At 37.5% G+C, this 25346-nt stretch overlaps 2 protein-coding genes across 2 annotated transcripts in view; one reads left to right on the forward strand and one right to left on the reverse strand.

The window, feature by feature from the left end:
- The window catches only part of kif6 (kinesin family member 6), a 264616-nt gene extending 253598 nt beyond the window's left edge, over window positions 1-11018 (reverse strand). Inside the window, exons 1-5 of the mRNA XM_052620016.1 lie at window positions 10832-11018; window positions 10258-10364; window positions 4617-4691; window positions 1562-1709; window positions 1291-1400 (exon numbers count right to left, since the gene is read on the reverse strand). Of these exons, the coding sequence (XP_052475976.1) occupies window positions 1291-1400; window positions 1562-1709; window positions 4617-4691; window positions 10258-10364; window positions 10832-10891 (500 nt within the window). The 5' untranslated portion in view covers window positions 10892-11018. The remainder of the gene's footprint in view (window positions 1-1290; window positions 1401-1561; window positions 1710-4616; window positions 4692-10257; window positions 10365-10831) is intronic.
- A 9218-nt stretch (window positions 11019-20236) lies between these two features.
- LOC128031591 (uncharacterized) lies at window positions 20237-22343 on the forward strand. The gene is made up of 4 exons (XM_052619916.1): window positions 20237-20275; window positions 20418-20576; window positions 20718-20810; window positions 21206-22343. Exons 1-4 carry the CDS (start codon window positions 20237-20239, stop codon window positions 21530-21532), a joined length of 618 nt encoding a protein of 205 aa, XP_052475876.1. The 3' UTR covers window positions 21533-22343.
- Window positions 22344-25346: the final 3003 nt, after the last annotated feature.

The following is a 25346-nucleotide window of genomic DNA, read 5'->3' on the forward strand; positions in this document are numbered from 1 at the left end:
AGGGCACGTCTGCCGGAAGAGCGCGCGCTCCGTATAGCAGAGCACTGAGAGCACAACAGACTTCACTGATCAGAGCGAGAGCGTCGCGAAATGTCACAAAAGGAGTGTGTTTTTGGTTGCCAGGGCAAGAAAACCCTGCACAGATTACCAAAAAAAAAAAAAACAGCATTAAGGGACCAGTGGATGGAGTTTATTTTTACAGAGCATCGACGGAGTTGTGCAAGTGTTTTTGTTTGTTCCCTGCATTTCGAAGATGCTTGTTTTACAAACAAGGCCCAGTTTGACGACGGATTTGCATATTGTTTATTTCTTAAGGATGATGCAATCCCAACGAAAAAGGGTCACGATCATGTGTTGGAACCGCAGGCGGTGAGTAATACTGCTTAAAATATCTCTGCCTCCTTGTTAGTGCGTCCACCTCCCATCGGAGACCCAAGTTCGAACCCCGCTCGGAGCGAGCCATTGCTGCTGCTGCTCTCGTTCAGTTTCAGCCTCGGGATCTGATTATGGATCATAAATAAACGGATGAATCTGACTGTAAGCCATGGTTTGTTTTGAATGATGGTTTTTCCCTCACGGTAATGTCACAGCTTCCAAACGCTCTCAACGCAAAAGCCTACTGGCGCTCGTGATTCTTTAGCTCCGCCCACACGTCACGCCTCCAGCCGGTCGTGTTTTTTTCGGGAAAAATCGGTACAGACTATCTTTTTCTTATGAATATAATAAAACTAAAGACTTTTTGGAGTTATGAAGGATGCAGTACTGCTCTATAGGTACTCAAGATTAACAGGATATTGAGTGAAAACGAGCATTTCACCCCCCCCCCCCCCCCTTTAAGTTCAAGTGTCTGATACAATACCAACACTGACGACACAGTTAATAAAGAGGGTGGAAAATCACATTGTATAACTATTAGAATATTTTAATTATTTTAATATTTTGATTTAGCCCAGGGGTAGGCAAGTTCGGTCCTAGAGATCCGAAGTCCTACACATTTCAGCTCCAACCCTGAAAAAAAAAAACCTCACCTGCCTGTATCTTAGTAATCCTGAATGTATTGATGAGCTTGTTCAGGTGTGTTTGATTAGGGTTGAAGCTGAACTCTGCAGGTCTGCGGCTCTCTAGGACCGAACTTGCCTAGCCTACCCCTGATTTAGCCTAACCACGCCCCTCCTGCAATACCGTTGCGGCCCACCGGGGGGCCACAGCCTACAGTTTGGGAAGCACTGGTCTGATTGTTACAGATCTGAAATACTAAATAAACTAGTCAGGGTCAAAACAAAGACTTACGGTAAGTCCTCCAGACGAGATGCCTCATGTTGAGGATTCAGTAGATCATAGCCAGTCTCATTGTAGATTTCCAGGTAAGATATGTGGGTTGTATAGATCATGCTGCTGTCCTGCAAATAGATAAAGAACTAAATAAGGTATACCAGGGAAGATCAAAACAGTTCACCAGCTAAATCCTGATTCTAGCCAAGATTAATTCATTAACCTTTTTTTTTTTTTTTTTGCTGAATACATGCCCTTCAGGAGAAATATTATGAAAATGTCTACTGACCTTGCTGAAATGCTGATAAAGGTACGAAAGAGTTCTGGGGATGATCCCTCGATCATTGTAGTTCTCTGCACCTCCAGTAATTGTAAAAGTCTTCCCACTTCCAGTCTGGCCATAGGCAAAGATGGTGCCATTATAACCTGCCAGCACACTATCAAAAGGTTCAAGGTTAACTATATGCTATGTGTCTCACTGTGGTTTAGTACTGTATATAAAGTTACATTAATTGACAGATAATTACTTAGATGTAACTGAGTAATAAAAAGCTTAAATTACATTTAAAATGGCATTAGGTTTTTGTATTTGTATTTATGCATTTAGCAAACCCTTTTTTTTTTTTTTTTTGTGGGTAAGTCGTGGCCTACGAGAGTTTGACTCCTAACCCTAAGGTTGTGGGTTTGAGTCTCGGGCCAGCAATACCATAACTGAGGTGCCCTTGAGCAAGGCACTGAACCCCCAACTGCTCCCCGGGCGCTGCAGCATAATTGGCTGCCCACTGCTCCGGGTGTGTGAGTTTTTGCTATTTTTGGACCAAAATGTATTTTCGATGCTTCAGAAAATTCTAACTGACCCTCTGATGTCACATGGAATACTTTGATGATGTTTTTCTTACCTTTCTTGACATTTCATGGTCATTTCTTGACAATTTTGATTATTGGGTGAACTAACCCTTTAATGCTGACACCTTGTCATACAAGAAGAAGACGCAGCGCTCGCAGCTACTCAGAGGAGAGTCAGGTTCATCAAAGTTGCCATTATAGTCATAGAATGGTAAATGTTATATTAACCTGTTAACAGCGGTTTTCTGTTATTTTTTATATATTAAAGATTATTTCAATAAGTACTGCGTTTTCTTTACTCGTCTTATTTTTGTATTTGCAATCAACAGTAGTAACAGTTTATCTCTTTGTTCAATTCTATTAACAATTACATGATTAAAACTGATCTTGAAAAACTGAGTGACCACATTTCTACGTTAAACTCTGTAAAATGTTAAGTTGGTCTCAGTGCCATCCACTTAATGCCTCATCTGCTGTCATTCTTCAATAAGGTTCAATAGTTAAGGTTAGTTAACATATATAAATAACATAAATAATAATGAACAATATTTCCACAGCCTTTATTAATCTTACTTCATGTTAATTTCAGTATTTACTTATGCATTATTAAAATCACAAGTTGTTTGTAAACATTAAAGGGTTTGTTCACCCAGATAGCAAATTTATGTAATTAATAACTTACCCTCATGTTGTTTCAAAACCATAAAACCTCCGTTTATCTTTGGAACACAGTTTAAGATATTTTAGATTTAGTCCGAGAGCTCTCAGTCTCAGTTTTTTGAAGCATCGAAAATACATTTTGGTCCAAAAATAGCAAAAACAACGACTTTATTCAGCATTGTCTTCTCTTCCGTGTCTGTTGTGAGAGTGAGTTCAAATCAAAACAGCTGGATATCCAGTTTGCGAACGAATCATTCAGTTCACCAAATCGAACTGAATCATTTTAAAAGGTTCGCATCTCTAATACGCATTAATCCGATTCGTGAACCGAGGAGCTGATGATACTGCATATGTATGATACAGCGTGAAGCAGACCGAAACACAGGGGGTCTGAACTGAACTGATTCTTTTGGTGATTGATTCTGAACTGATTCTGTGCTAGTGTTATGAGCACGGGTAATCCGAAGGCTTGAATCAAGGGCAATCATCGCAAATGACGCCATTATGTCGATCGCAAAAGAACCGGTTTTCTTCAACCGGTTTATTGAATCAAACTGTCCGAAAGAACTACTGGTGATCCAAAAACTGATGCAATCGGTTCTTCACTCATTGAACGAGTCAGTCTATTGTTTGTTATCTGAATCGGCTCAGTGTTCATCTTCAGTTCTCTCTTCACAGCAGTTCAGTCAGTGTACTGTTTGAGTACATTAATTACTCTGGGATATTGGTTTGTTTTAACTCAGAGGGAGTGTCAGCCACATTAAAAAAGTTAACAGGTTAAGTCATTTGTGGATTAATGCGTATTAGAGAAGCGAACCGTTTAAAATGATTCAGTTCGATTTGGTGAACTGAATGATTAGTTCGCGAACCGGATATCCAGCTGCTTTGTTTTGAACTCTCTCTCACAACAGACATGGAAGAGAAGACAATGCTGAATAAAGTCGTAGTTTTTGCTATTTTTGGACCAAAATGCATTTTTGATGCTTCAAAAAATTCTAACCGACCCTCTGATGTCACATGGACTACTTTGATGATGTTTTTCTTACCTTTCCGGACATGGAAAGTATACCGTACACACAGCTTCAATGGAGGGACTGAGAGCTCTCGGACTAAATCTAAAATATCTTAAACTGTGCTCCAAAGATAAACAGAGGTTTTACGGGTTTGAAACAACATGAGGGTAAGTTATTAATTTCATAAAATTCCTATCTGGGTGAACTAACCCTTTAATGCACTGTAGACTAACATGAACAATAAATGACTCTATTTTTATTAACATTAACAAAGATTAATAAATTGTGCAATGCATTGTTCACTGTTCATTCATTAGTTAATACATTAATGTTAACAAATGATAACTTATTGTAAAGTGTCACGATTAATATTTATTCATCATACTGTTGAACTTCACAGTATTTTCTCTCTTCTTATGTCATAGAATCTTCAAAGATGACAGAGAAAGCCAGAGTCTTGTGCCCTTGTTTTAGCAGTATCCTTATGTTCGTTGGGTGAAAAAGAAAAAAAAAAAAATTAATTAAACTGATACCCCCCCCCCCCCCAAGGTTTCTATAGACATCACGATATATCGATATTGTGAATTCTTATGGCCACAATAGCCGTGATATGAAAAACCTAATATTGTGACAGCCCTACTAATTACTAATTGTGACAGCCCTACTAATTAAAGTAATACTAAATACTTTTTTCTTCATTTTGAGAAGTATACAGTACATATCTATTGTTTTCTCAGTTAATATAAACATTTATTTATGAAACGTATGCTTGCAAAAGCATGCCTTTCAAGCTGAAATGTTCAAAGAAAATTTTATTTCACTCACTTATCAGCAACAGGCTTTGCAATTGCCTCAAAGATTTCCTCTTGACTGGCTGTTTGGTCAAAAACCTTCTGAAACCTGTAGTGAAGAAATATTTTAGTGGAAATAGGTTGTTTAAAGACAAATGAAAACAACTTTTGGTTTTACTTAAACTTTGGTCACATATTTGTATGCTAACTAACACTTAATCTGCTCTAATTCCATTTTAAAATATTTCAAGACGTTGTTATTTATACAGCAATTTATTATTATTATTATTATTTAAACAGGAAATGTCCCAAGTGATTTTACATAATAATGAGTATTAGCTTTTAATGCCATAGTTATGGGATGAGGTATCAGCAATGAGTATGAAGGTGCTTTTGGTCCAAAATAACTAAGCGTCTGTGACAGTGGAATTTGTAGTTGTAGAGAATAGCCACACATGTGTACCAGTAAACACAATAGTTACATCTTCTTGAATGCTTCACTGCAGGTGCAGAAAATCCTATTCTATGAATCACAAATCAAGAAACTCGTATGCTCACATGTTGTGCTACTATTGCTGCAGTGAATATGGTGCAAACGCATCCACTCACCTGCATAAAAAATGTGAAGTCACGGCCAAATTTTGTACATTCGCAAATCAATATGTGCATTCTTGCAATTATATCTGCACACTTGTAGAATGTTTTCATACAAATATACTTTTTTCCTTGGATGCTTTTTCTAGCTCAAACACGAGTGCATAATGACAACAGTGTGAATCTGCCGCTACGAGTATCAAAGCTGTTTTTTACGTGCAAATGACAAGTTACGCGTGTTCTCACTTTTGCATCACATATCTGTGTGACAAATGGTGCAAAAGTGATAGGTGCATCTGTAGAGGCAATGGCGGGCACTGTTCAGAGATCAGAGAGTTTGGGCCAATCAGAGGAGCTACACTATCCGATTTTTGTTATGTTAAAGTTTGTGAATCTTATCGTTGTAGGGTGTATTTTGGAGCCATGACGGTGATTACATCAACTGGTAAGTTATAACGTCAGTTAACATTAGTCCAAGTAAATTAATCTTATAATTCTTCCCTGCCTATTTATCACAGAATATGTCAGACATATGTTGCATAACGTTAAAATAGTAAAGAAAACCAAATTAATAAACAATGTCTTTTATATTGGTGTATTGGAGTCTGTTCTTGTTATTGCCATTCGTAGCGGTGCTTACAACAGGTGAGTAAAGCTGCTATCAACTACTATATTAGCCAAGCTCTCCACCGGCTGCTGCTCTTCACTAACCCACAGAACGGGACTAGCAATATATTAATGTAGTAAGATTGGTTAACAAATATTAAAAATGTTGTTTATTTTATTATGAACTTTTCTGTTGTCGTATGGTAAGATTTTTTTTTTTTTTTTTTTTTTTTTACCATAAACTATAAAAGGCTTTGAGCAAAAACACAGATGCTAACTATAAAAGGCTCATCATATGGCCATCAGTCCATTTTATTGAAATGCAGAATAAGGTAACCCAAAATATTTATATATACAGTACAGACCAAAAGTTTGGAAACATTACTATTTTTAATGTTTTTGAAAGAAGTTTCTTCTGCTCATCAAGCCTGCATTTATTTGATCAAAAATACAGAAAAAAATGTAATATTGTCATATATTATTACAATTTAAAATAATTGTTTTTAAATGTATTATACTTTAAATTATAATTTATTTCTGTGATGCAAAGCTGAATTTTTAGGATCATTTTCACATGATCCTTTAGAAATCATTCTAATATGATGATTCATTATCAAAGTTGGAAACAGTTCTGCTGCTTAATATTTTTTCAGAACATGTGATACTTTTTTAGGATACTTTGATGAATAAAAATAAATAAAAAAAAAATAAAAAAAAAGCTATGTTTTTAAAATATAAATATTTTGTAATAACAATATACTCTACTGGTCAGTAATTTGTTTTTTTTTTATTTTTTTTATAAAATCAATACTTTTATTCAGCGAGGATGTGTTAAGTTGATTAAAAGTGATAGTAAAGAAAATATATTATTAGAATATATATATATATATATATATATATATATATATATATATATATATATATATATATATATATATATATATATATATATTTTATAAATGCAGTTCTTTTTAACCTTTTATTAATCAAATATATTAGACAGCAGAACTGTTTCCAATACTCATAATAAATCAGAATATTAGAATAATTTCTAAATGATCAGGCTGGATGTTACATGTGACACTGAAGGCTGGAGTAATGATGCTGAAAATTCAGCTTTGCATCACAGGAATAAATTATTTTTTTTAAAGTATATTCAGATATAAAACTATTATTTTAAGTTGTAATAATATTTCACAATATAACTGTTTTTTTCTGTATTTTTGATCAAATAAATGCAGGCTTGATGAGCAGAAGAACCTTTCTGTTTATCGTTATCCATTCCTTAGGAATCAACTCAATTATTTCAGCAATGCACTTTGCTCTACTGTTTGATCTACATGTAAGGAATGGAGCTTTAAAGGGTTACTTCGTCCAAAAATGAAAATTATGTCATTAATCACTCACCCTTATGTCGTTTCAAACCCGTAAGACCTCTGTTCATCTTGGATTAGTCAGAGAGCTTTCTGTTCCTCCATTCCGAAGATGAACAGAGGTTTTAATTACATAATTTTCATTTTTGGATAAACTAACCCTTTAATGATTTGTGATGGATTATAAACTAATTGCACTTTCCTTATTCAATTAATAAATATCATTCGGATATTTATTTAATATAAAATTCAGTGTATTTAATAATCTCAAAGCGCTTACAGCACAAAGACCGTTGGAGCAAATATTTTAATCTTAGTTGAATGTTTGGTCACAGTTTCTATGAAGCCCATATTTATAATACATTATAAGGTATAATCATATGAATATTCATGAGAACAGTTTTAATGTATTATAATATTTATTTATTTGTGGTTAAAGCTTTTAAGAATATGATGATTTAAAACACACAATGAAAATGCTGCATCCACTTAAGTAACAACTATATTTCTCATAGTTATAATGTATTATGAGTCACATATCTTGCCATGTTACTTATGCTACTTTACATACAGCAGACAAAGACCACTTATAAATAATAACAATAATATATATTTTTTCTCAAACAGCCATAAGATCAGATACCAGATTAATGTGTGATATAACAAATTTGTTTTGAACTAATTTTATTTTGATGGACCACCAACAGACAAACTGACTATAAAAAACTTTGCAAGTACGTCAACATTCTTCCTACCCTGACCTAATACTCTGATGAGAGTTAGCTGACAAGCAGTTGCAAATTTGCTTATAGTCAACAGACTATAAGGGGACCATCAAAATAAGATTTTACCTAATATACAAGTAAATGTAGAAGATTCAATATAATATTATTTTTGTGTTATAAATGATCATACTCTTAAAAGTTAAGACCACAAATACCTAAGTATTAATGTACAGTCGTGGCCAAAAGTTTTGAGAATTACATAAATATTAGTTTTCAAAAGGTTTGCTGCTAAACTGCTTTTAGATCTTTGTTCCACTATTACATGACTATTGCATGACATTTATGCAAAGAGTCAGTATTGGCCCTTCTTTTTCAGGACCTCTGCAATTCAACTGGGCATGCTCTCAATCAACTTCTGGGCCAAATCCTGACTGATTATGATAGCAACCCAAAATTTCAACATTCTGGTCCCCAAGCTACTTAAGTTACATGTTATCACTTTTGCCTTATGGCACGGTGCTACATCATGCTGGAAAATGCATTGTTCTTCATCAAACTGTAGTTGGATTGTTGGAAGAAGTTGCTGTTGGGGGGTGTGTTGGTACCATTCTTTATTCATGGCTGTGTTTTTTTGGCAGAATTGTGAGTGAGCCCACTCCCTTGGATGAGAAGCAACCCCACACATGAATGGTGTCAGGATGCTTTACTGTTGGCATGACACAGGACTGATGGTAGCGCTCACCTTTTCTTCTCCGGACAAGCCTTTTTCCAGATGCCCCAAACAATCGGAAAGGGGCTTCATCGGAGAAATGACTTTGTCCCAGTCCTCAGCAGTCCATTCACTATACTTTCTGCAGGAGATCAATCTGTCCCTTTTAACATGTCAAGTCTGCCATTCTAACCCAATCAGCCTGACATAATGATCTCCAGCCTTGTGCTCGTCATCATTCTCACCTGAGTTAACAAGACGAATTACTGAAATGATCTCAGCAGATCCTGTAAGGCGGGCATACACTGTGCGATTTCGGCAAGGCACCAACTCACACTGTGTGAGTAGATCGCTTGCGATGTAAAGCCAAAGCTCACGATTTTTATGCGCTCACTGTACGGTCCGATCGTCAAGTTGCGATTTGACTGCTCACACTATACGTGAGGAATCAACCGAATCAACACGTAGGATCCCTCAGAACCCGGATGTTTGTACTTTACTGTAAAATGTACAGCAATCTCTTTACAGTGTAGTTTAGGTGCTTATCAGTAGGCACCCGGACGAGCAGGAAGAAAAATAAAATAATAAAAACATTTGCGAGCTTTATTGGTACCTGACAGCAGCAAATACCAATAAAGGTACATTTTCTTTCTTTTTCTGAAATCACTCACTGCTATACTGTACATTTTTTTAATAATTTAAATATATTCAATTATCTCGTATATGTCACTAATAATAATCTATTAAATAAAAGGGTATAAAATCTTTAATAAAGTCTATTTGTGAGGTTAAGCAGGGATGGGCAAACTTGGTACTGGAAGGAGACTGTCCTGCAGTTTAGCAGAGTTGGAGCTAAACTCGTTTAATATATAAACTATAAACAAATTTGCAATATAACGATGAGTGATGTCAGAAAAAGAAAACATACCTTGGTTTCCACTATCTGCTTCGGAAGATGCTAGCAGCTCGCAAAAGTTTTTTCCCCCTCCCTGCAGATAGACGCCCACTAGCTCCTCTGATTGGCCAAAACTCTCTGACCAGTGCCTGCCATTGCCTCTACAGATGCACAAATCAGGGAGAACATGCATAACTTGTCATGTGCACGTGAAAAACAGCTTTGAAACTCGTAGCAAGCATTCTACAAGTGTGCAAATCTCATTGCAAGAATTCACATACTGAATTGCGGATGTACAAAATTTGTCCGTGACTTCACATTTTTTATGCAGGTGTGTTAATGTGATTTACACCATATTCACTGCAGCAATAGTAGCACAACATGTGAGCGTACGAGTTTCTTGATTTGTGATTCATAGAATAGGATTTGTGCACCTGCATTGAAGGATTCAAGAAGGTGTAACTATTGTGTTGTGATTGTGGAAGAGGAAAAAAAATCTACAAGTTTGCAACTTTTGTCTGTGACTTGAAATTTACTGGTACACATGTGGCAATTCTCAAAATAATACACAAAACGTATTGATGTCTGTTGTGCAATTCCAAAATACACAGCATTTGAATAATTTGAAAAAGATTTTCAGAGAGAGAAAAATACTTTTTCATGATTTTATATATAGTAAGCAGTTATTAAATTATTAAATGCAGATAATGTTTGGGAAACAACCCTATAATTTAATTATATTAAATTTAACTCAATTTTTTCCTCCACATCACCTGAATTTGTAGTTTTCCCTCTTATTGTTGATAACACCATCTGCCAAGTCTCTGGGAACCACAAACTCCAAACTACCGCTCTGCTCCTCGCAGTCCACAAAGTACTCCTGCAAGAGGATGCATTAAGCATGAGCACACTTAATCTTGCTAATGTAGACATGTGAATGGTATATCACCTTCTTTGTGATTAATATATCCTTACACTAAGACAAAAATATTAGACTAAATAAAATTACAGACATGCTTATATGATTGAAACAAATATATAAACAATGCTAATAATCAGAACTCAGTAAGGTTTGTGTTTTATAAGTGTGCTTTACAAGTAGTATTCATGTGATTATTTTTATAAGACATAATTAGACATTAAACACTGCAGGCCCTGATAGAGAAGAGATGCATTTAACTGTATTAACTCTTTAGATAGGAAAGGAAATGTAAAATGTATTGTAAATGTATTCATTAACATTTAGTCATTTAGCAGACGCTTTTATCCAAAGCGACTTACAAATGAGGATTATTAGTATTAATATTAGTATTCGAGGAACAAAACATTCAAGCGCAAAACACTCACCGCGGTCTGTTTCTTCGTCGGTTTCAGACGGGCAAAGATTTGAATCGTTTGCTTTACCATTGTAATATATTTGTAATGCTTTTTATCGTCTTTTATATCTGCTGCACCCGATTGGTTTCACGCGTTTAGTTTGTTAACTCTTGTCTTTTTTACTTCTTTGTGTACAGAGGTTGCTAAGCGACCAGAGTCGTTGAACACAGTCAGGCAGTAGAAATATAGGCTGTGTCCACTGACAGATCAGTGACGCCTCATTGGTCGCTCAACCGCACGTCAACGTCGCCGCCATATTGGTGCGGGCAACTCTCCATCACAACTCTCACATCGGGACAGAAAAAAATATATACCTGACTCCTTGGCAGATTGTGCATCTACTAACCGTGTTACAATGACAAAAATACATAACGTGTATTATCTGTCACGGGTAAGACTGAACAGTCGTTTCTGAATGTTTTTTTGTCATTTTTAACATTATGTTAATAGATTAATTAGCCACCAGTGTCAGAATATTAATAGCTAGCTATATCGCTAGTTAGGTGTGAAAGCTGCGACTTATAAGAATTCAAAGTTGAAATTATTTTTTGATAATTTTTTTAACTTATATCGTAGTTTATATCATCAACAAAATTGTGTTATGAGTACAATTTGTACAGTGAGCACTTTGACAACACTGCCATGATTAGGGATGGAGCTAAGCATCTCTCTTTAATTTCACTAACGTTATTCATTTGCAACGAGTAAGTTTATCATCACTTGATTATAAGGATTTCATAGCTTTCGTAAAACTGTGAACTAATTATATGTGTATGTGTGTGTGTGTGTGTGTGTACAGAATGACCCTGGTGTCAGGACTCGGGTATGATCTGTCCTTTTTTCTTCCTTTTTCTTACTTTGTTTGTTTATATATATATTTTTTCATTTCTACTCATTTTTCTACACTTGTTTTCATTTTGTTTCCTTTTTTTTTTTTTCTCCCTGATTTTTTATATATTTTTCTGGTTTTTCTTCCCTTCACCCTAGCGCCAGCTGATCTCGCTCTGCAATCTAGGCTGCGGCTTGTCTGACGCACCTGTTCCCTCTATCTCATTACTCACCCTATTTATTCTGCTTGATTTTCACCCATCCTTGTCAGTGTGTTCTGTGACCTTTTGGCGTTTGGCTTCGGTTCTGTCCTGTTCTGGTCAGTTCGCTGGTTGGTTTGTCTGCCCAGTTAGTGTAACCTGTGCTTTGCCCTCAGAGGATTTCGGACCGCTCTTCTGGTTTTCGACCTGGACTGTTTTTGACTCTGATACTGCCCGCTGTTCTCAGCCCTGTCTGCACCTCGCTTGACCCCTTGTCTGCCCAACTATTCTCCTGCCTGCCGTTTTGGATTTGTTGCTCCCTCCCTCCTGGCGTTCTCGGAGGCTGAGCGCACGACCTGCCCGCTGAGCAGTGTGAAGTCAAGACTGATTACCCCTATATCGCTGTAGATGAAGTGACCCCAACTAATCAAGCCAGAGGCGACAGCGGCAAGGAACCGAAACTCCATCGGTGACAGAATGGAGAAAAAAACCTTGGGAGAAACCAGGCTCAGTGGGGGGGCCAGTTCTCCTCTGACCAGATGAAACCAGTAGTTCAATTCCAGGCTGCAGCAAAGTCTGATTGTGCAGAAGAATCATCTGTTTCCTGTGGTCTTGTCCTGGTGGTCCTCTGAGACAAGGTCTTTACAGGGGATCTGTATCTGGGGCTCTAGTTGTCCTGGGCTCCGCTGTCTTTCAGGGCAGTAGAGGTCCTTTCTAGGTGCTGATCCACCATCTGTACTGGATACGTACTGGATCCGGGTGACTGCAGTGACCCTCTGATCTGGATACAGACTGGATCTGGTGGCCACGGCGACCTCGGAACAAGAGTGTTTTATGGTGTCTCCTTTATTTATACAACTTTTACCTGTTTCTTTATTATTCTCAGGTAGGTAAGGAAAGTCGACCCTGGACAAAACTATAAGCATTTCAAAAATACTTACATCTTGCTCAGTAGACTTCCCTGTGGTCAGTTCTTGCTTACGGCTCTTAAATTACTACTCTTGCAGACCATAACTTGTCAATAATAAATTACAAGTTTTATTAAAGTTAACAAAAGTTATATCAAAGTACAATAGTAAAGTTACAAAATCAAGGTATAATCAGCTGGTATCAGGCGTCGAGGGATACTGTGCTTGTTCAGTATCCATCGGTCGAGTCTCTCTCTCAGTCTTTTATACCCAGACGTCGGACGCTGGTTCTTCTGATGTCATCACCTGGAGTGCTGCCAACTCCTCTGCCGAGGCTTTCAGTTGTTTAAGTCGCATTGCTTTAGCCCTTTTCCTCTTCTTTTTCCTCTTAACAGTCGGTGAAATACACCTTAAATACTATATTGTCCATTTATCATAAAAACTATTTCTAATACATAAGTGTTTCTACTCTAAATCAGTCACTACATACATTTCATGCAAGTAAGCAGTTTTCTTAATGTAAGTGAAGTTACACAATACATTTTCCATAAAGCATTAATCACAGGGTTACATCTTTGTACTTAAGCAAAAGCATTATTGCTACTTAGGTTACAGTACATCTGTTTATAGCAAATTAAGCATTAATCAAGACAGTACAATTGCAAAATCATCATCTCCATTAACAAGAGAAACAGACAAATATTAGCGTAGATGCCATTCTTCTAATGATGTAGAAAGTACGGCTATGTGAAGTGTTTCCGGTAGAGTTGGGGTACTCGAACTTGGACTCGGACTCGAGTCCGGACTCGAGTCCAATTTTGAATGAACTCGGACTTGTCACGCACTCGGGTGAATTTGTACTCGGACTTGACACGGACTTGAACATTATGGACTCGGAAAATATTCCGAGTAAAGTCGAGTCCACCTCATGTGTATTAAATAAAATCAGCATAAAATTGAAATGATAGGCCTAAATTAATCAATGTCTCCCCTTCTGTCATTTTACTGCACCACACCGGCAGGCAGAAGTCTCATGCTTGCAGACGAAACACACGCACCACTCACTGGATATCAGTGTGGATTAGTGATGGGAAGGTCGATTCTTTTCCGCGAACCGGTTCTTTCGGACGGTTTGATTCAATAAACCGGTTGAAAAAAAAAAACAGTTCACTGGATACATAATCCATTGCGATGTATTTGTTATTAAATGAACTTACGTTTCGTCAGATTGCCCTTCATTCAAGCCCTCGGTTTACCCGCACTCATTACATTAGCACAAAATCAGTTCAGAATCAATCACCAAAAGAATCAGTTCGGTTCAGACGCGCTGTGAGTCAGTCGGCTTCATGCTGAATCACGAATGCGCAGTATCATCAGCTCCTCGGTTCTCGAATCGGACGCGTCCGAAAGAAACGGTTTTCGGTTCAGTTTACTGATGATCTGAAAACTGATACAACCGGTTCTTGACTCGAGAACGAGAATCGCTCAAAACCCGGGTAGGAAAATCTGACAGGGTAGGATAAAATGTCAGGACACCGGCACATATGCTGCAGTTCAGTATCATCAGCTGCTCTACTCGTGTTCATGTTCTGTTTACTACAAACTCAGTTTGTGAATCTGTCATCATTAACTATAAATACAGTACAGATATTTCATAAATCATCCCTTATTCATATTAAACATGGAGTCTTTAGAGTCTTAATTATTGTCCAACTTCCCTGAAAACCCCTTTGGCCCATACATAATCTACAATATACAGATTAGAAACATGTAGCCCCTATCTTAAAAAAAAACGTATATATATATATATATATTTATAGTTTTATCACACTTTCCGATGTTTAACAAAATACATGAAAAATTACACGCATGCGCAGTATCATCAGTTCATCGGTTCTCAAATCGGACGCCTCCGAAAGAAACGGTTTTCGGTTCAGTGTACTGGTGATCCGAAAACCGATGCAACCGACTACCAAAGACAGCAGCAGCAACCAACAGATGCTGCACAGCTCAGCATTGCAGGATTTGCAAGACCAGAACTGACCAAACAAGCAATGCAACTTTATGATGCAAGTTCTCCAAGACAACAAGAAATTCATAATGTCATCATTAAGGATCTCCTCATTGGCTGCACTTTACCTCTGTCAAATGTGGGGGAGAGGCATTAAATAACTGAAATGTCATCTTTAACTGGAGGACAATATAGTGTGATACAATAATAAAATAGGTTCATTTGTATTTTCATGCACTTGTAATACAATAAAACCTTTGAAACCTTTTTTGATAGGAAACTAGTTCTGTTGACATAAAATAAAAATGTTCAATGGCAATGATTAGATGTAACAGTGGTATTTTTTTATTACATTTTTATATTGCCATTGTTTTAATGGGTTGAAAGGTTAAAATATTAATAGAATGTAAAAATGTACAATACCAATTTATAATCATTTTTAATTTAATTACTTTCTGGACTCGGGCGGACTCGACTCGGACTCGGCCTTTAAGAACTCATACTTGAGTCCAACTCGACCCCTTTTGGACTCGGACTCGGACTTGGACTCGATGTTTGTGGACTTGGTCTTGACTCGTACTCGACAAAGGTGGACTCGGACCCAACTCTAGTTTCCGGTTCCGGTTTACCTAATTAATGCAGCCTAAAAATCCTTTAACAGATTTGGATATTAAAAGCATATTAGTATGTTATGTGTTTGCCAGGTTAAAGAGATGGGTCTTTAATCTAGATTTAAACTGCAAGAGTGTGTCTGCCTCCCGAACAATGTTAGGTAGGTAATTCGCCAAATTAGTTAGGCGCCAAATAGGAAAAGGATCTGCCGCCCGCAGTTGATTTTGATATTCTAGGTCAGGGCTATTCAATTACAAAATCAGTTGGGCCAGATTTTCAAACCAAGAAGGTTAGCTGGGCCAGTTATTTCAGCGGCGAAGCAACTTGTAAAGACACATTTTAAAACCAGCACAAACAAATTTTATTGAATACATGTAATGTTTATTCATTGTTTCTCTTTTAACTTTGGTCAGTTTGCACATCAAAACGTGCATAAAAATACTATAAAAGTTAGGTAGCCCCTAATTTTTCCACTTACAAAAGAAAAAAAAACTGACCTAGGCACCTCTTGCCTAGGCCTACCTAGGCAACATATCTCATCTATCTGATCACAAAGTGCATAAAACAAAATAGTGCACAGTAGTAGATAAGCAATAACATTAGGTTTTCTTTTGAAACAAAATAAACATCTTGCTCACATTTGACCCAGGAACATCTCAAAGTGCATAAGAAAGTGCACAGTATTCACAACTAACACAACTAACACATGAATTCAAGGTGGACTACTGCACATATTGCACATACTGAGGGAACATATTTTAAATCACCACATTTGTGATTAGGCATGCCTTTGTTACACATCCAACATTATACTGATGTAGGCTACAGTTATCCAGCTAATTTAGTGGGAGAAGTGACATTTTTTGTTTTGAACGAGAGCAGTGACTTTAGGCTCATAAGTTGTCAATGCAATCCGAAGGCATTGGTGGAGAGTATGGTCAGTCAGGGAGCAACGAGAGTTGCTTTTTATGGAGTTCATGTGTGAAAAGCTTGACTCACATGTGTAAGTTGAACCAAACATACTGAGCATGACGATCGCCACTTTCTTAATGTTAGGGAACTGATGTACGTTGACATCAGTCCAAAACATTGTAGGCCCGTTAGTGCAAAGCTCCTGTGCCATGGTTACAGATGACCGCATGTCAACAAGTTCGAGTGTGAATTTCCCCTCGTCAATGGAAGGAACCACTTGCTTTGCTCTGGCGGATAAGTCCCCTTCTATTGCAACAGCGAACGGGTCTCTGACAAAAACGGCCACCTCTGTGGGCAGAACAATTCCATCCAATCGACCAGCAAAGTTCATTTTCAACCTCGTAATAAAATCTGTCATCACATCCGTGATTTGTGCGGGGGATGAGATGCATTTGCGGAGCGTCGGAAAATGCAGCATTCGGCCTGTGCTCAAATCAGTTGCAAAAAGGTCCAGTTTAACTGGGAATGCGCGCATCTGTTCCACAAGGTCGATGACAGTTTTGTCTCTGCCTTGTAGTGCCAAATTGAGATCATTCAGGTGTTTGAATATGTCACTCAGAAAGCATGCATCGGCCATGAAGCTGTCGTCCAGTATGCGACTCAAGTGCGCTTCTGCCTTTTTTTGCTTGCTGCTGCGGAGGAAAGTTATGATCTCCTCTCTGAGACCACAGAAACGCTCCAGTGCTTTGCCTTTGGACAGCCACCTCACGTCATTATGCAAAAGCAGGTCGTGGTGCTCAGCAGACATTTCTGACAGCATTATGCGGAACAAGCGGTGTTGGAGGCTTGATGTGGAGCGAATAAAATTTATTGTAGCCATCACGTTGTCCATGGTCGTTTTTAGCGCCCCACTTAGTTTTGCGCACAACACCGCCTGGTGCACAATGCAGTGTAAGGAGATCAACTGAGGTGCAACAGCGGACCAACGTGCTGCCAAACCATTCACTTTACCTGTCATGGATGGAGCCCCATCTGTCACAAGCATGCACACACGCGTCATATCCAGACCATTGTCTTTAAAAAAAGCAGAAATTTTCCCAAAGAGTATATCGCCCGTTGTGTGTCCTTCTAACGGTAGTAGGCAGAGCAGCTCCTCTCTGAAGCATTTGCTGTCAAAAAAACGGACATATATGCACAACTGAGCAGTATCAGTTTTGTCTGTGGACTCATCTACTGCTATAGACATAGTATCAGCTTTCATCAGGTCTCCTAACAGTGTTTCATACACATCTGCAGCAAGAATTTCAACCCTACGAATGTTGGAAGTATCTGAGAGGGGTACGTTTTTTATAGCAGATGCTACACTCGTTTTAATTTTATCGTCATTTATCACCTCATCCACGACGGCCAGCATACAGTCCTTCACTGTTTCAGAGTCTGTGAATGGCCTTTTCTTTTTTGCCAATATCCAGGAAACACGAAGGGATGCTGCGGTAGCTCTCTCTTGGGCTGTGAATGACCGCACCATGGTAGTACTGCTCCGTTTGTAAGATGCAATCAAACTCTGCACTTTTGCTACCCTCTCTTGAGATCCCTCGGGAAAATTGGTGCGGAAAGTCTGGTGTTTCTCATTGTGGTGCCTCCGCACATTGTAATCTTTTAATACTGCAACGCACTCATTACAAATTAAACACATCGGTTTGGCGTTTGGATGTGGCGGTAAAATAAACAAGTATTTGTCAGTCCAGGCAGGGTTAAACTGACGGTTTTCATTGGCAATTTTACGTTTTAGTGTTGAGAAAGACATATTGATTGTAATCTAGGCTACAACCGGCGCGCTCTGCATTGTTTGCGTTGTTGCTAGGCTACGTGGTCTGTACTACTGTATGAATTTACGCAGGGATGCGCGTTTTTGGCGGGACCACGGGCTGGGCCATTTGGAGGTTGCTTCCGGGCCGCATGTGGCCCGCGGGCCGCCAATTGAATAGCCCTGTTCTAGGTATTATCAAATTGCCTGAGTTTTGAGAACGTACACTGTAAATGCAAACATGCTATTTAATTAAAAATATTAATTTGACTTTAATCAGTTTTTATCAACCTGCTATTTACACTTGCTTTTAGTAAGTTACTTGTACTTTGAGGTTGAAAAATCTTACCAGCTCAGTTTACTTGAGTTAGATTAATTTAGAAAAAGTAAGTTTATGATCTGTGGGCATGCGCAGATCAGTCCTCTCTACGCTAGATTTGTTCACCACTATGGCCCCTCCCTTCAATAGCTACTATTGGCCAGGCGCTTACGTACCTGATTTGTACAGGTCATATCCCCTGACCAACCTTAACCAATCCAGGTGAATTGCCTAACCCCAACCAATCAAGCTGCTTCCTAGGGCGGGTCTTGGCGTGGCGGGATTCGTAATTTTGCAGACATGTCACATTTTGCCTGCAACTGACCAAGTGGAGCTGGACCTAAACATCGCTTCAACGGCGCTTTTGTTTATCTTCATCATAACAGCGATTCTTGTGCTTGGCACACTCATTTGGTGAGTAAATATTTTAACCTTTTGCAGACCGTTTTGTTTCTGTACGTTAAATCAGCGTCAGTGTGTGCTTGCTAGTACTGATGTGTGTGTAGTAATGTCGGTTAAAGCTAGCTAACTAACATGGACATAACGTGGCTATATTTTGATGAAACTTGGTCAATACTTCATTATTTTTTCAATCCAAAACTTCCTCTGTGTTGAAAATAGGTAACTTTAAAGACTAGTCACTTTCAAATTGAGGAAAAACTTTAGTGTAACGGTCGCGGGCGTGCTCGTCATGCGAACGTGCCCGCGCCCGCGCCCATCTGACTAGCATGATGACAAACTGATCCCGGCGGTTTGTGAGTTTACTGAGCTTTATAACTGTTGTTTATAAACTCAGGCAGAATATCAGAACAAGTCTGGATGTATCATTTTATTTTAAGATAGGCTGTAAAGTTAATAACAGTCTTGTCTTTATCAAAGACAGGATTACCACTGTGTTTCGACATATGATTGGGGATATCACGACAGTCAACTACGTTAACTTAATGTTATTTTATTTAACACTCAGCACTTAACACTAGTCGATATTCGTAGCTGTGCTGTTTCCATGGTTACCATGTGTAGTACCTAGATCATACTCGGTACAGAGGAGTAGAGTGTCTCCCTGTCTGAAAATATTTTTACACTCCGTTTATCATAGCCTGTTATGAATGTATTTGCTGGCATACTCAGTGGCTTACATTATTCTTTAAGGTCATCTTGTACATATGTACATTTTAATACTGGGAACTGTCATTGTGGGTTATAGGCTTATGTTATAGTTTTCACATGTACTTGTATTTGAGTTGTGGTGAGCTATGGTTGTGTTAAAATTTTGTATTTTTTTTTTTTTTATTGTCCCCTTCCAGGCTCAAGCAGATGGTGATCAATCCACACATAGGTAGTCCCAGCAGTAAAAGGTATTTTAAAATAATAACTGTATTATTATTGCATGATAAAGTAAAAGTTATGCTTACATCAGAGCAGTTGGATTATAACAAAAGAAAATCAAATTAAATCATTCTTGTGTGCTAAAATTAATTCATCATTATAGTATATTTCATCATACAGAATATTTTGTGCATATTTTGAATTTCAAATATTTGATGTAATTAGTATTTCTGGACTGTCTCTATAGATACTGTGGGTTCGACTTATAGCCCATTAAGATGATGACTTCAGCAGTGTTGCACAAGCTCTGATCAGAAAATACCCCTGCCTCGCTGAGCCTGGACCACACAAATGGTATGGCTGGATAAACCGCCTTAAATTTAAGATGGCCAATTATCGCACAAAGTTTCGAAAAGCTGGATGTGAGGATGTAGCAATCCTGGTTGAAAATGGTTGAACGATGGCCAGCACTCTTCACAGAGAGACAGGTAAGCTATTTTAATTCTCAACCAATAAAATAATGCAAATCAAAAATAAATTCAAGGTGTGTGGCTAGAAATCCAAACACTTGTTGGAATGTTAATACCTCTGCCACCTCTCCATCCCTACCCACCCCTCTCTCTACTTCAGGTGTTTGCTGAATTTAAAAGAATCGCCAGTAAGAATCTTGAGGAAGACTTTTTTGAGGCTCTGGACCAGTACACGCCACGTTTCATCAAACTCTTCAAAACAAAGAAGGGAACTGTTGGTCAGAAACTCAGGGAGCTGATTCAGCACATAAGCTGTAAGGTAAGTAGGTTCATTTTGCTTTTGATCTGTATGATAGTTCATCAAATGAGCCGATTCAGACCAACCTATTTTATTTCCTGTCTGCTTGTGTCTTGCAAATTACTCTGTTAACTGGTCTATTCTCTCTCTGTGTATCATTAGACACCAGACGTGACAGTACTTCACTCTGTTGTCCTCAAAGGCATTCCCATTTTACTCTGTGATGAATCCAGTGAATTCTACAAGACCTGCTCTGTAAGTACTTGCACATAAGAAAAAGTTTGTCTGCATGAATATAAAACTATACCTGTGTTGACATAGAATATGTAATTCTATCCGCTCGATATACAATATACATTTTGTACAGTGACTGATGTATTTTGTATAGCAATACCTCTACAACTAATCTGAGAGATATGTAAACAGCCAGTAAATAAAAATAAAATTTTCCACAAAAAAACGTTATACACATTCATACATTTAAAATCTAAGGAGTTGGAGTCTAGGTTGAAAAGTTTTTGTTTGCTTTATTGTAACAATCCAGTGTGAAAACATATTTAAAGCCATATTCTCTGATTACATTACAACACTAAAAATAAATGTTTTAGAATAGCATAAATTGCAATGCTGAAGAATGTGTTTCTTTGTAGGATACAACGAGAGACGAGGCCCTAGAATGCATCACTGTTGGTGTGCTGACAGTTGTCAGTGAAGATAGTCCTCATGAGGGTCAAAGCTCAGTGGACCTCCAGCCCATCTCCACTGCCATCATTCTGGAGGGAGGTATTGTCATGGATCATATTAAAAACTTGCCTCAGGCAGTTTGTCTGTTGTTTGGACTTACATATGTATTGCATTTGGATTACCCAAAATGCATGGCAAATACACTCAACTTCATTCAGACTGTGATGCTTGGACTGGGAAAGAAAAAACTCCCATCAAAACTGTTAACTCTGAAGAACAGTCTTCTGGGTTAGAACAGTAAAGAGCTGTCAGATAGCACTTTGTAAGCTTTGCAGCCATTAATGTTCTCCTGTTATCAGAGAAAGTTTGATGCTTTCATGCAACTGTTCACGCTAATTTACGATCTAATTTTAAAAAAGAAAAGAAAAATTCCATTGAAGTCTGTACCATGTTATGCAGGTATGCTAATGGTGGAAATAGAGCTGTTTGCAAAGTGTGGTTAGTTATTATTAGATGATAATGTCAGAAACTAACCTAGCAAGGTTGTCCTGTTTACATTTGTGTTTTTGGAAAACTTTTAATAGTTTTAATGTAGTACAAATACAAACCCCAAGGACTGATTTTTTTTCTTTGTGGTGGTTTAATCTTTGGACTGTTCAATTTGAGAAACAAAAGCATTTGTTGTACTTACAGCTTTGATCAGAAATGCACTGATTTTTCCATGCACTGAAGTCCTGTAGTTATCAGGTTTTTACCTGTTTAATATTGGGAGACTCTTATTAGCTCACAGAAATGTGGTTTTATTTTTTATATTTTTCCTTTATTTTCTACAGTTAAATCAAACAACAACTTTGTTGTTTAACTGCTGTTTGTACTTGAATGTGCATTGAATAAATGTTGTAATGGAGCTGAATCAACCCATTGAGTGTTCTTTTAAAGTATATGTTTGTGGTGTGTTTGCCTTTATCAGATAGTAACAGCAAAAATAGATAAAGAGAGAAAAAAGGCCACAGGTTGGACCCAAACCTGGGCAGCTGCAACAAGGACCCATTCAAGGAAATTGGTTTCTTTAATTTAAGTGAACTTGAAAAAAAGAGTGCGCAGAACTAAAAATGTTAAGTTGTAGGTATTTAGTAATTCTAAGTGGGGTTAAATTTATATTAAGCAATCCACACAAAATGAAAAAATTAAGTTAACACAAATCATGTCTATTAAGTTACATGAACATAAAAAAACGTATTAGTGGTACTACTTGATTTAGTACTGCACACTTAAAATAAACAAGCTTTTCTAACTCCTTTATCTTAAGCTTACTTTGCTTAATTTTTTTGAGGCAATGAGTTTGCATACTTTTTTTAAGTAAGGTCAACTAATTACATTTTACAGTGTAGCGGACGTAGAGGAGTATAATGTAAAAGGAGCTCATTCAAATACTGAGGTGCTAAACCATTCAGGGCTTTATAAGTAATAAGCAATATTTTAAAATCTATACGATGTTTGATAGGGAGCCAGTGCAGTGTGGACAGGACCGGGCTAATATGGTCATACTTCCTGGTTCTAGTAAGAACTCTTGCTGCTGCATTTTGGACTAGCTGTAGTTTGTTTACCAAGCGTGCAGAACAACCACCCAATAAAGCATTACAATAATCTAACCTTGAAGTCATAAATGCATGGATTAACATTTCTGCATTTGACATTGAGAGCATAGGCCGTAATTTAGATATATTTTTGAGATGGAAAAATGCAGTTTTACAAATGCTAGAAACATGGCTTTCTAAGGAAAGATTGCGATCAAGTAGCACACCTAGGTTCCTAACTGATGACGAAGAATTGACAGAGCAACCATCAAGTCTTAGACAGTGTTCTAGGTTATTACAAGCAGAGTTTTTAGGCCCTATGATTAACACCTCTGTTTTTTCTGAATTTAACAGTAAGAAATTACTCGTCATCCAATTTTTTATATCGACTATGCATTCCGTTAGTTTTTCAAATTGGTGTGTTTCACCGGGCTGCGAGGAAATATAGAGCTGAGTATCATCAGCATAACAGTGAAAGCTAACACCATGTTTCCTGATGATATCTCCCAAGGGTAACATATAAAGCGTGAAGAGTAGCAACCCTAGTACTGAGCCTTGAGGTACTACATACTGCACTTGTGATCGATATGATACATCTTCATTCACTGCTACGAACTGATGGCGGTCATATAAGTGCGATTTAAACCATGCTAATGCACTTCCACTTATGCCAACAAAGTGTTCAAGTCTATGCAAAAGAATGTTGTGGTCAATTGTGTCAAACGCAGCACTAAGATCCAATAAAACTAATAGAGAGATACACCCACGATCAGATGATAAGAGCAGATCATTAGTAACTCTAAGGAGAGCAGTCTCAGTACTATGACTGACTGGAAATCCTCACATATACCATTTTTCTCTAAGAAGGAATATAATTGTGAGGATACCACCTTTTCTAGTATCTTGGACAGAAAAGGGAGATTCGAGATTGGTCTATAATTAACAAGTTCTCTGGGGTCAAGTCGTGGTTTTTTTATGAGAGGCTTAATAACAGCCAGTTTGAAGGTTTTGGGGACATATCCTAATGACAATGAGGAATTAAAAATAGTCAGAAGAGGACCTATGACTTCTGGAAGCACCTCTTTTAGGAGCTTAGATGGTATAGGGTCTAACATACATGTTGTTGGTTTAGATGATTTAACAAGTTTATACAATTCTTCCTCTCCTATAGTAGAGAATGAGTGGAACTGTTCCTCAGGGGGTCTATAGTGCACTGTCTGATGTGATACTGTAGCTGACGACTGAATGGTTGCAATTTTATCTCTAATAGTATCGATTTTAGAAGTAAAGTAGTTCATAAAGTCATTACTGTTGTGGTGTTGGGAAATGTCAACACTTGTTGAGGCTTTATTTTTCGTTAATTTAGCCACTGTATTGAATAAATACCTGGGGTTATGTTTGTTTTCTTCTAAAAGAAAAGAAAAGTAATCAGATCTAGCAGGTTTTAATGCTTTTCTATAGGATATGCTACTTTCCCGCCAAGCAATACGAAATACCTCTAGATTTGTTTTCCTCCAGCTGCGCTCCATTTTTCGGGCTGCTCTCTTTAGGGTGCGAGCATGCTCATTATACCATGGTGTCAAACTGTTTTCCTTAACCTTCCTTAAGCGTAAAGGAGCAACTGTATTTAAAGTGCTAGAAAAGAGAGAGTCCATAGTTTCTGTTACATCATCAAGTTGTTCTGAGGTTTTGGATATGCTAAGGAATTTGGATACATCAGGAAGATAACTTAAAAAACTGTCTTTTGTGGTAGAAGTGATGGTTCTTCGATACTTGTAACAAGAAGTAGAATTTACAATTTTGGCTATATGAAGTTTACACAGAACTAAATAATGATCTGAGATATCATCACTTGGCTGAATAATTTCAACACTATCAACATCAATTCCATGTGACAGTATTAAATCTAGAGTATGATTTCGACAATGAGTAGGTCCTGAAACATGTTGTCTAACACCAATTCAGAATGTCTATAAATTCAGAATGTCTATAAGAGTTCAGAATGTCTATAAATGCTGATCCCAATGCATCTTTTTCATTATCGACATGGATATTAAAATCACCAACTATTAAAACTTTATCTGCAGCCAGAACTAACTCGGATGTAAAATCACCAAACTCTTTAATAAAGTCTGTATGGTGCCCTGGTGTCCTGTATACAGTAGCCAGTACAAACATAACGGGATTTATCATTAACATTGGTTTCTCTGGATAATATTATATGAAGCACCATTACTTCAAACGAGTTATACTTGAAGCCTGCCCTCTGAGAAATCCTGAAAACGTTGTTATAAATTGAAGCAACTCCTCCCCCTTTGCCTTTTAGACGCGGCTCATGTTTATAACAGTAATCTTGGGGGGTGGACTCATTTAAAATAATGTAATCATCAGGTTTTAGCCAAGTTTCTGTCAAACAGAGCACATCTATATTATGATCAGTTATCATATTATTTACAAAAAGTGTTTTCGTAGAAATGGATCTGATATTCAATAAGCCAATCTTTATCATTTGTTTATCCATATTGCATTT

Source organism: Carassius gibelio, chromosome A17, assembly GCF_023724105.1.
Source record: "Carassius gibelio isolate Cgi1373 ecotype wild population from Czech Republic chromosome A17, carGib1.2-hapl.c, whole genome shotgun sequence".
Lineage (NCBI taxonomy): Eukaryota > Metazoa > Chordata > Actinopteri > Cypriniformes > Cyprinidae > Carassius > Carassius gibelio.